Below are 12352 nucleotides of genomic sequence, written 5' to 3' on the forward strand. Positions count from 1 at the left end.
AGTACACACAACTGTTCTGTCGAATGGCTCCTGGGGCCCTTACAAAACAGCTGGTCCCCTAGCACGCAGTTTCAGTCTAATCATTACCATCAATCTTGTTCATTTCTGTTGACAGCATAATAGCTTGTTAATCTCAACTAGGGTCCTGGCACATCCTTGTCTATTTTAACTCTCAACTCGGTTGGCCCCTGGCTCACTCTCAAAATGTTTACTTGTACCGTGAATGGGTAGACACAATTTAATGCTTTAAATGGGAAGGCGATTCAAATCGTACCAAGGTAAAACACCAACCTTTAAACTGGTGGTCAACAGAGTCAGAAAGTGAAGCGAAAATTTTTCGGTGGAATGCTAAGGGAAGGAGAGAAATGTCTGAATTCGTAGACATTCACAGAACTAGGGAGGGGAAAGCCTCAGGGTGTTTGCCAACATTTTAACAAGAGGACTTGTCTTGATCTGGGCAAAGCGTTCCTCATTGGCGGGATTTATATAGAGTCTTCACTCTGAGGCCCCTAACCGGGCTGTCCTCCTCCCTTGTTCTCTTTGTGATTGTCAAGAACCCTCTCTCTATCATGATTATACTGGCATATAACATAAACTGTGACGATGTTCTCACAGGCTGGTTGGTGTATATTAGGCCGAATTTCTAGCATAGGAAGACGAAGAAGTAAAGGGAACAGGCCATAGCGCTCATGAGACAGGAAGCACTATGTCCTTGTCCTTGGCTTAGAAATTTTGCCAAATAACAGAAACTGATGAAGCAAGTGGAACAAGTGGAGTAATCCAGCCGTTAGTGCTTGACTGGAGTGGGATATTTTGTTTTAGATCGAATGAATGTTTTACGGTCGCCGACCGATTTTTTCCGACCCGATGGGGCCCGGAAAATGGTTCAAATAATCGAACAGTCCGAAAAATTTGTCAACTTCAAAAAAATAAATTATCTGCTAAAAAACAGCTTTCAATATCACGAAAATCGTCACTCCCCATGTTCCGCTTACAAGCGATAATATTAGCTGCGCTGTTTTGTCAAGATAATATTAGACTGTGTCTGTGCCATAGGGATGCTTTCGTCATCTCCGCACTGTCTCACGTCACAATACCAGACACTGTGACACAGCCACAAGTGATGCCGCGAATGAATGCACTCGCCGCGCAAAGCAAGAACAGACAATTTGCATGGGGCAACGACGCTCGCGAAGACTGAGAGGTAACCCACAGGAAGAGGGGAGCGGAAGCGAGTGCCCCCAAATGCACTCCCCCTCTCCACTGTACCATGTTTGCTGCCCCGCATCACAGGCGACATTGTCCAAGCCGTGGCGGACGCTGCAGCTGTCCCACAGTTCCGTTGTACCATTTTCAAAGTGATTGCACGCTTATTGCAGGCCATTTTGGCAACAGAGAGCGTCCCATTATCTTGAGTGGCAGTGATGGAGACAAATAGTGAAGCCTGTCCCAGCCAGTCTGTCCGATTTGCTGTGTCAGCGCCCACTGACTTCGTTTAAATCCAAGGCGGCGTCTTTCACGGCACCGGAGAATGGATTGGTTCTGACAGCGATGCCCACTCGCGTCTATATTAGGCTGAAATAATGAATTTCAGTTAAAAACCATCTCCACAGTACTGTTGGCATCTATTTTAGTCTGAAAAATCAAACTTTTAGGCTCCACAAAGTCCTAACTATCGGTCATGAAAATATATGCATTCCTATGAGTTACGCGTTAGTGCTTCACTGAAGTCCGCAGTGTCACGTAAGTCCTATTAAAGTCCGAAAAAATCGGTCGGCTTTTAACAAGAGCTTTAAAGAAGAAGGAGCTGCTGAAAAGTTATGGCATAAATATCCTAGCATGTGGTTACCATTGTTAACTATCATCTCAGCGTACAAAAACTAGCTTAAATTAGATGTGATATCAGTAACTAGATATTTACAGGAGAAGAGAGCTGCTAAGGGAGAGTTTACATAAAAGGACTATTAGATACTCAGGAGACAATCACTTTACACTCGTTAATATTTCATTCCATTATCCAAGTAGTGGACCAGTTGTAAATAGAATTTAGATCTGGCTGGAGAAATGTTACCATCGTTGTTCATAACTGTTTCCTGGAAAATTACATAGTCATCAGCAAAAAAGTGAATATCAGATGACACTAGACAAGAAAGTGGGGGGATCAATTGCTCGCCCTTTCGATAACGCCAGTCATTCGTGGCTCAGGGTTATGACACTTGGCTGCTGACCCGAAAGACGCAGGTTCGATCCCGGCCACGGGTGTCAAATTTCAGTTGAGGGTAAATTCTAGATGCGTGTGTACTGTGCGATGTCAGTGCATGTTAAAGAACCCCAGGTTGTCAAAATTTCTGGAGCCCTTCACTACGGAATCTCTTATAGCCTAAGTCGTTTTGGGATGTTAAAACCCTAGAAACCATAAATCGATCATGGATTTATTTTGTTGCTCATTTTGCAAGACTGTTGTGCCATCTAATTAATCATGTAGTATACATTTCTATGCATGTCATTTGTTTTTTTTATGACACTGAGTCATTCTGTTTGTTCATTGCACCATACAGTACATTTCAAAATAAGGTCGACATTTTTTCATTTATGTTTTTATGATTTTTTTTACATACTGAACAGATATTCGATTGAATTATTCGAAAGAATTTTTTATCCATATTCGTATTTGATTCGTTTTCAAAAATTTCAATCTTTGCGCACCTCCAGAACTACTATAATGCAAGGAGAAGGCAGGGAGATTAGCGTGGAGCAGAAATTGGTTTGCTACTGCACTGGCAGGCAGGATGGCAGCGATGGCGTAGAGGCAGAGCATCTGCCTCTCATGCATGAGGACCGGGGTTCAAATCCCAGTGCTGTGCAATTTGTAGAGGCACAGCATCTACCTCGTATGCAAAGGACTGGGGTCCAAATCCCGGTGATGCGCAATTTTAACTGAGTCTAAAAAAAGAGGAACTCTGCGTGTCAGTGGAATTGCATAACTGGGCCTGGGGTGCGGCCTGATCTCAGTGACCACAACGGACAGGTCACCCTCTCACCATATCATAATTTGGCCACCCTGGTGTAGTACTTAATTGGCCACAACCTTCTATGAACAAACCAATTAAACCTCGGCCCTCAATTGCCTGTGGCTGCGGAGCAACGGACTAAGGCGGCGGTCAGAACTGTGACGCAGCGGAGGGGGTTAAGAATCTTTGGCTCCAGACAGGCCACCACTGGAAGCGGAACCTGGCAACATTTAAAGCTAGAACCTTCAGGAGCACCACGCAGGAGTAGGCGCATTCAAAGCAACTATCTGGACAGCAGTAGGGGGCAAATCAGCAATTATCGCTTAAGAAAAAGGTTAAAGAAACAGAGAGAACTCTGTGGAAAACAGGGATGCTGACGAAATCAGCACTGGGAACATGCAGGATTTTTAAGCAGAAATTGCCAAAGAAAATTTTGTAACGTAGTGGTGACGTTGAAGAACGCAGTAGCAATACTGTGAAAGACAAAACTAACTTGGCGAACCTGTGCCCACAAAAAGAGGCTACACTTACAGCACAACGGTGGCGGCGAACACGGTCGGCGATCGTCGAAAATCTGATCCGCGGGTCAAGCGCGTCGACTGTTATATAGCAGTCGTCGAATGTTCCAGACTAATCGTTGGGACCCGCGTGCCTTCCACAAAGTTCTACACCATTCGCGTCAGGCGATGAAATCAGATAACATAAGGTTCGGCTACAACAGACAGCGAATAGAAGCATCGATGACTTGCCAGAAACTTCGGATAGATGCAGGCGCGTCCCGCGCTGTGCAATAAATAACACTTGTTAGGCGGCGAAACGTGGTCGCCCGATAACGATAAGTACACGTGTCATTACCCCCCTCTTGAAAAGCATCGACCCGATGCTGCAAACAAACGAAATAAAGAAAAGCACTCATAGCAAAGAAAACAACAAAAATAAGGAAGTTCGTCAGCGTCCGTAAAAGTGTTTAAGGCGCACCACATGGACCACTTCAGATCGTGCGTGGCGCCGCTGTGAATGCGAAATGCCGTCTGGCACAACCTCATAGTCCAGTGAGCCAATACGTCGAATGACCTTGTAAGGTCCGAAATAGCGTCGCAATAGTTTCTCACTCAGTCCTCGTCGGCGTATCGGGGTCCATACCTAAACACGGTCGCCGGGCTAATACTCGATGAAGCGTCGTCGCAGGTTGTAGTGTCGGCTGTCGGTACGCTGCTGGTTCTTGATCCGTAGGCGGGCGAGCTGTCGAGCTTCTTCGGCGCGCTGGAGATAGGTAGCGACGTCAAGATTTTTCTCGTCAGTGACGTGCGGCAGCATGGCGTCGAGCGTCGTTGTCGGGTTCCTGCCGTAAACCAGCTTAAATGGTGTGATCGGTGTTGTAATCGAATGTTACGTATGGCAGGACCGCATCCCATGTCTTGTGCTCAACGTCGACGTACATTGCTAGCATGTCGGCGAGGGTCTTGTTCAGGCGCTCCATGAGACCATTCGTCTACGGATGGTAGACAGTTGTCCTACCATCCGCAGAGCTTTAGTTTCAGCGAAGTGGGTGAGATAGTCCGTCGCCACGACGATCCACTTATTTCCGGAAGTTGATGTCGGAAACGGTCCCAACAAGTCCATCCCGATCTGCTGAAAAGGTCGGTAAGGAGGCTTGATCGGCTGTTGTAATCCCGCTGGCCTTGTCGGTAGTGTCTTGCATCGCTGACAGTCTCGGCATGTCTTGACGTAACGGGCAACATCGGCGGTTAGGTGCGGCCAGTAATATCTTTCTTGTATCCTTGATAGCATCCGAGAGAAACCGAGGTGCCCAGCGGTCGGATCGTCATGTAGGGCGTGCAGTACTTCTGGAAGCAGCGCCGACAGAACAACAAGAAGATAGTTGGCGCGGACTGGTGAGAAGTTTTTCTTCACGAGTAGGTTGTTTTCAAGCGTGAACGAAGACAATCCATGCTTAAATGCCCTAGGGACAACGTCGGGTCTCCTTGTTGCTGTTCGGCGAAGTCTTCCGCGATTATTATTCCAAGGTAGGCGTCGTCATCCTCGTCATCTTGCGGCGGCGGGCCAATGGGGGCACGTGATAGGCAATCGGCATCTCTGAGTGTTTTCGTCCGGACTTGTAGGTTACAGTGATGTCGTATTCTTGTAGTCTGAGGCTCCACCAAGCCAGCCGTCCTGAAGGGTCCTTTAAGTTAGCTAGCCAACACAATGCGTGATGGTCGCTGACTACTTTGAATGGCCTGCCATATAGGTAAGGGCGAAATTTCGCTGTGGCCCAAACGATGGCGAGGCATTCCTTTTCGGTTGTAGAATAATTGCCTTCCGCTTTTGATAACGACCGGCTAGCGTAAGCTATCACGTGTTCATGCCCATCTTTTCTCTGGACTAGGATGGCACTGAGGCCTAGGCTACTGGCGTCAGTGTGGATTTCAGTATCGGCGTGCTCGTCGAAGTGCGCAAGTACGGGCGGCGACTGCATGCATCGTTTGAGTTCTTGAAATGAGTCAGCCTGCGGCGTTTCCCACTTGAACTCGACGTCACATTTAGTTAGCTGTGTCAGCGGCTCAGCGATGCGTGAAAAGTCCTTGACAAATCGCCTGTAGTAGGCACACATGCCAAGAAATCTACGCACTGCCTTCTTGTCGATGGGCTGCGGGAACTGTGCGATGGCAGCTGTCTTCTGCGGGTCAGGGCGGACTCCAGACTTGCTGATGATGTGGCCTAGGAACAGAAGCTCATCGTAAGCGAAGCGGCACTTTTCTGGCTTCAGAGTGAGCCCTGATGACTTGATGGCCTCTAGTACTGTGGCAAGTCGCCTAAGGTGATCGTCGAAATTTGCAGCGAAGACAACGACATCATCCAAGTAAACGAGACAGGTCTGCCACTTTAATCCTGCTAAAACCACGTCCATCACGCTCTAGAACGTTGCAGGCGCCGAGCACAATCCAAATGGCATAACCTTGAACTCGTAGAGTCTGTCTGGGGTGATGAAGGCGGTCTTTTCGCGATCTTTTTCGTCGACTTCTATTTGCCAATAGCCAGACTTGAGGTCCATCGACGAGAAGTATTTTGCGCTGCAGAGCCGATCCAATGCGTCGTCTATCCGTGGGAGGGGGTATACGTCCTTCTTCATGATCTTGTTCAGACGACGATAATCGACGAAGAAACGTAGGGTTCTGTCCTTTTTCTTCACCAGGACAACAGGGGATGCCCACGGGCTTTTCGACGGCTGGATGATGTCGTCGCGCAGCATTTCGTCGACTTGTTCTCTTATAGCTTCACGTTCTCGCGGCGAAATTCGGTAAGGGCTCTGGCGGAGTGGTCGAGCGCACTCCTCGGTGATTATGCGATGCTTGGCGACTGGATTTTGTCGAATCCTCGATGACGTCGAAAAGCAGCCTTTGTATCGTCGGAGCAGACTTCTGAGCTGCTGTTGCTTAATCACGGGGAGACTTGGATTAATGTCGTAGTCTGGTTCGGGAACCATGGTCGTCGGGGTAGGTGCGGCGGAATCCGAGAGGACAAACGCATTACTGGTTTCCAGAATTTTCTCGATGTATGCAATCGTCGTGCCCTTGTTGATGTGCTTGAACTCCTGGCTGAAGTTTGTCAGCAACACTTCAGTTTTCCCTCCATGCAGTCGAGCAATCCCTCTTGCGACGCAAATTTCACGGTCTAGCAGTAGACGTTGGTCGCCTTCGATGACACCTTCTACGGCAGCAGGTATTTCGGTGCCGACCGAAATAACAATGCTGGAGCGAGGCGGGATGCTCACTTGATCTTCGAACACACTCAAGGCGTGGTGACTAGGAGGGCTCTCCGGCGGTATCGCTTTATCTTCCGACAGCGTTACAGACTTCGACTTCAGGTCTATGATTGCGCCGTGTTAGTTCAGGAAGTCCATACCGAGAATGACGTCTCGTGAACACTGTTGGAGGATAACGAAGATGGCAGGGTAATTACGGTCATGAATGGTTATTCTTGCCGTGCGGATTCCAATCGGCGTGATGAGGTGTCCTCCAGCGGTCCGAATTTGAGGGCCTTCCCATGTGGTCTTAACTTTCTTCAACTGGGCGGCAATGTGTCCACTCATTACGGAGTAATCAGCCCCTGTGTCCACTAAGGCGGTAACTGCATGGCCGTCGAGAAGCACGTCGAGGTCGGTGGTTCTTTGTCTGGCGTTGCAGTTAGGTCTTGGCGCCGGATCACAGCTGCGTCGTGTTGAACTGAAGTTGGAACTTCGCGTCTTCAAGTCGTCTTTCGTCGATGTAGTCTTGGCTTCCTGACTTCGTCAGGACGACGGCGTGTCGTTATTATGTCATCGAGATGGTCTCTGCGTCGTCTTCGTCGGTGAATCTTCATCAGTTCGACGAACAGCAACCGCACCTCCATCGGTTGCTGCTTTTAGTTTTCCGGATATGGGCTCGCAGAGCGGCCCCGTGCTGGGCCAGTGTATGGACGGCGCTGCGGCGACAGGTAACGGCCTGGTGACGGCGACCGGGACGGCCGTCGAAGGCTCCACTGAGTAGCAGCGAGGTAGTCGGCGATGTCACGAGGGCGTTCGCCTCCCCGAGGGCGCGGTGCGTCCACGGCGAACCCTCGTAATTCCAGGTTGCGGTATGGGCATCGGCGGTACACATGGCCGGCTTCCCCGCAGTGGTAGCAGAGGGGGTGGTGGTCAGGAGCGCGCCAAACGTCGGTCTTCCTCGGGTAGCTGCGCTGGGCGACGGGTGGGCGTGTTGGCGGCGGCGGCGGTGGTCGATGGAATTGCGGCGTTACAGGGTCCTGGCGCAGTCGTGGAGGGGGACCTTGACGGCAGGCGCCGGCGGCGTAGGTCATCGCTTCTGGCTGGGGCTGCGATGATTGTGGTTGTACCTCGGGAACTCCCAGCGATCGCTGGACTTTTCTTTGACAATTTCGGCAACTGAGGCCACTTGAGGTTGAGATGAAGGGAAGATCCTTTGAAGCTCCTCTCGTACGACTGCCCTGATGGTCTCGCGCAGGTCGTCGGTGGCCAGTGACTGAACTCCGGCGTAGTTTGTCGAGTTCGTGCAGCGGTTGAATTGTCGGTTCCGCATTTCGAGTGTCTTCTCAATGCTGGTGGCCTCGCGAAGGAACTCTTCTACGATCGTCGGTGGGCTTCGTATCATTGCGCCGAAAAGTTCCTCCTTTACACCACGCATCAGTAGGCGGACTTTCTTCTCTTCGGACATTTCTGGGTCGGCGTGGCGGAACAGACGGCTCATTTCCTCAGTGAAGATTGCAATCGTCTCATTCGGCAGCTGCGTTCTGGTTTCCAGTAGAGCTTGGGCTCGCTCTGTTCACAGGACGCTTGTAAATGTTTGCAGGAAGCTGCTTCGGAACAGGTCCCACGTCGTCAAGGTGGCTTCTCGATTCTCGAACCACGTCCTGGCGGCGTCCTCAAATGCGAAATAGACATGTCGCAGCTTGTCGTCGCTTGCCCAGCTGTTAAACGTAACGACCCTCTCATACGTTTCCAGCCAGCTTTCCGGGTCCTCAAATGTGGAACCGCGGAACGTCGGTGGATCCCTGGGCTGCTGCAGCACGATGGGGGACGCTGGGGCTGCCATTGGGGTTGCCTCGGCCACAATCTTCTTGGTCTTCGCAGGTAGAAGTCCGTGCTCCGGGGGCAGCTGTTGAAGACGGCGGCTTGCTCAATTGTCCGGGACTACATTGGTGTTCTCTTTGCGGTCCGGGCTTGGATCACGGCTTGTCGGGGGCGTCCGGTACATGAACGAAAAAAAAGCACCTCCACCAGATGTAATGTGGTGGTGACGTTGAAGAACACAGTAGCAATACTGTGAAAGACAAAACTAACTTTTATTTGGCGAACCTGTGCCCACAAAAAGAGGCTACACTTACAGTACAACGGTAGCGGCGAACACGGTCGGCGATCGTCGGAAATCTGATCCGCGAGTCAAGCGCGTCGGCTGTTATATAGCAGTCGTCGAATGTTCCAGACTAATCGTTGGGACCCGCGTGCCTTCCACAATGTTCTACACCATTCGCGTCAGGCAATGAAATCAGATAACATAAGGTTCGGCTACAACAGACAGCGAATAGAAGCATCGATGACTTGCCAGAAACTTCGGATAGATGCAGGCGCGTCCCGCGCTGTGCGATAACACTTGTTAGGCGGTGAAACGTGGTCGCTCGATAAAGATAAGTACACGTGTCAATATCTATGATAATTGTAGGGGAAGCTCTTTGTTGTTTGAGGCCAGGACGGGAGTTTTGCGGACTATGACATATAGAGTCAGGTACCACGAGATAGACACGTTGTGCGTTGAATGCGGAGAGGAGGAGGAAACGGCTGAACACTTGATACTTTTTTTTAAAGGGCTTCACCCTACAGTGGAAAACAGCGGGGCTAATTTATCCAAGGCATTGGGGTTTAAGGACAGTGAAGGGAAAGTAGATTTTAAGCGGGTAGAAGTAACCAAGCGAAAGTTACCTGATTGGCGGCTAAAATTAATACAAGAGTAAAATTTCATAAGTCATGGCTAGGTGGCTAGAGCCACCACCCGATTTAAAGGGTTCAGCCTTATCCATCCGTCTGTCCGTCCGTATGTACGTACATACATACATACATACATACATACATACATAGATCCATACATCCATTCACCCATCCATCCACCCACCCATCCATCCACTCACCCATCCGTCCATCCAATGGTGGTCCAACTGCTCTATTTGCGCCATTTTGCTACAATTCTGCTTGTCTGCGCCTCGCTGCGCCCAACGAAGTGCAGCATGGATGGATGGATGGATGGATACGGCTGAACCCTTTACATCGGGCGGTGGCTCAAGCCACCTAGCCATGTCTTGTGAAATTTTACTCCTGTCTTGCTTTTAGCTACCAATCAGATAACCTTCGCTTGGTTACTTCTAACCTCTTAAAATCCACTTTCCCTTCACTATCCCTAAACCCCAATGCCTTGGGTAAGTCAGCCCCGCTGCCTTCCACTGTAGGGTGAAGCCCTTTACAGAAAAGTATCAAGTGTTCAGCCGTTTCCTCCTCCTCTCCGCACGCAATGCACAAAGTGTCTATCTCCTGGTACCTGACTCTATACGTCTTAGTCCGCAAAACTCCAGTCCTGGCCTCAAACAGCAAAGAACTTCCCCTACAATTATCATAGATATTTTCTTTGACAATTTCCTGTTTAAAGGTCCGGTATGTTTCCAGTGCCGATTTCGCAACAAGTGCACCAAAGCGCCACCTTTGCCTTGCTAACACAACCATAACGCCACCGTAGAATGCTTATAGCTTCTATTTGTTCTTGGTCTGGCAACCAGCCCCAAGCACGCTGATCGGCTTGTTTGTCAGGCTATGGCTTGTTGCTTGTCTATCATTTTCCCGTGCATTCGTCCAGCATTGAGCAACGGGAAATCGCCTTCCGACACACGGCCACACGGTTCAGAGAATGAGCAAACGTAAGTATGGTCTCTTCATTGGATGCTGCGTTGTTATCGCGGAAGCTGTTATTGCAAAGTTCAAACGAGCCGGTGATTATGTTGTAGCGGCCCAAACAAGTTGTCGGTGAATCTCATCGTGCAAACTCGTACTACTGTGTTGGTACTTAAGCGACAGCGAAGCAAACGTCTTGAAATGACATAGTCTGCGGCATATATAACGTGAAGGAGTAGTATTATAAAACAATGTCTTCGGCGATACTTTCACGGGATTAGCAACGGGCAGGTCGGCATCTACGAGCGAAAATATTTCCGGTCTTGTTAGCTCGTAGCCGCTGATCGCTCAACAGCGCCGATATCATTGCTAGGCCTTTTCCGGTTCACTTCAAAGCTAAAGCTTACGGCGCTTCGGAATTAATCACCGATGCTCACTGGCCGCAATATTTTTCATCGTTGTTGCTCATCGCATTAATTGTATACAAAGAAGAAAATACGCTTATATCGACGGCGCCATCGGCTGTGATGCGAGCACAGGCTGGGTCGCCTGCCATCCGTAGCCGTGTACTCAGCTGAGCTCGAGAAGTATTGGAGCTCTCGTTCGTGTTTAGCGTTTGACAGTGGATATTGTTTTTCATAAAATGTACAATTTAGGCATCGCTTTATCTAACAGAAGTTATTTTTCTTGAAAGAAGCTGCAGCCGATGTTTGCGTTCCCGGCGGCGGAGGCGCGCAAATTCGCGGTAGTCTAGAGTTACTTTATAGACCTCCTGCATGTTTGTAAACAAACGAGGAGGCGCTGCAGTCGCTAGCGAGCTCGTGGTAGGCAAAAGGTTGGGGAGTGGCGTCGCGGATAGGTGTTGAGCGCGGGTTTTCAAGGCTTGTAGGCGCGTTTCCAGTATCTGCAAATCATAGTAATGGTCGATGCTTCCAACTTGTAATTTGTTGAAGTACACGAGCTCGCGTTGGCCACGTGCGGCCTATAAAGAGAAATATTTTGCCACTGTATTGTATATATGGTTAGCAGTAAACATGTAGAAAGCGTTCCTGCCGTTTATTTATGCGCTAGGCATTGAATAAAACAAGTTTTGACAATCTGCACTAGTGTCACTGCACTAGTTTTGCACTCTGCACTAGGACAATAGTGAGGGGAAGCGCTGGCCTTGTTTCGTCGGAGCAGACATGCGCTCATCGTCTGCTGACATACGTACGTGTCGCGCTGTGCAAAAAGTGAGGACAGCGTCGTGTCCCTGATCTCCTGTCTCGCTTAGCGCTGTTTTTAGCCGCACGACCACGCACCAGCCAGGCCGACTTGTCCTCTTGTTAAGCTGGTCGATTTGGTGAAAATTTTTGATTTCTAGAATTATTTTCTTTCCTAGCCCTGAAGTCTAGTTTCGTGACGAAAAATTATAGCAAAATATTGAGTACAAATTTATAAATTACGCTTTTTAAAAGTGTGGTCGTCAAAAATTGTGAGGTAATTTCTTTGATTTCAGTGCCGCATTTCTTTGACCAAAGCGAAAGCGAAGATGCCATAAACGAGGGAATAAACTTTAAGGTTCGTTTTGTGACCTCTCACATGTTCTCCGACTGGATCACTCACCTTCGTAATTCGCATGAAAATCAAATGATTCCAATTGTCGCAAACTATTCCTGAGACGTTGAGGAGCGTAATAAATCTCTCGATTTTTTTTCCCTACACGTGCAGTACTGTGTTAGTTATTTCTTGTAAGAAACGTTTTCATGTAACTATGCATGCATAAGTACTGATCATATAGAAAAAGAACTAATCGCGTCATCGTACAGAACAGGGCTTTATGTACATGCTGGCATAAAAAAACTGCGAACTATCTACTCAATTATTTGAGACCTTGGGGGGACTTGACGACGGTGTTAATTATAATTAC

The 12352-nt window shown here is 48.9% G+C and overlaps 2 protein-coding genes across 14 annotated transcripts in view; one reads left to right on the top strand and one right to left on the bottom strand.

Annotated features, from left to right (window-relative positions):
- Positions 1-12352, top strand: part of LOC144132266 (glutaminyl-peptide cyclotransferase-like) — a 237140-nt gene that overhangs the window by 190120 nt on the left and 34668 nt on the right. For 9 of the 13 annotated variants that reach the window (XM_077664571.1, XM_077664573.1, XM_077664568.1 and 6 more), the window contains one exon: positions 10409-10469. The exons of the other annotated variants lie outside the window; for them this stretch is intronic. In XM_077664571.1, the coding sequence (XP_077520697.1) occupies positions 10409-10469 (61 nt within the window). The remainder of the gene's footprint in view (positions 1-10408; positions 10470-12352) is intronic. 13 annotated transcript variants of the gene reach the window in all.
- LOC144132269 (uncharacterized) lies at positions 9-9248 on the bottom strand. Its single transcript, XM_077664583.1, has one exon. The coding sequence runs from the start codon at positions 8255-8257 to the stop codon at positions 7847-7849; it is 411 nt and encodes a 136-aa protein (XP_077520709.1). The 5' UTR covers positions 8258-9248; the 3' UTR covers positions 9-7846.

Source organism: Amblyomma americanum, chromosome 5 (genome assembly GCF_052857255.1).
Source record: "Amblyomma americanum isolate KBUSLIRL-KWMA chromosome 5, ASM5285725v1, whole genome shotgun sequence".
In the NCBI taxonomy this organism is placed as follows: domain Eukaryota; kingdom Metazoa; phylum Arthropoda; class Arachnida; order Ixodida; family Ixodidae; genus Amblyomma; species Amblyomma americanum.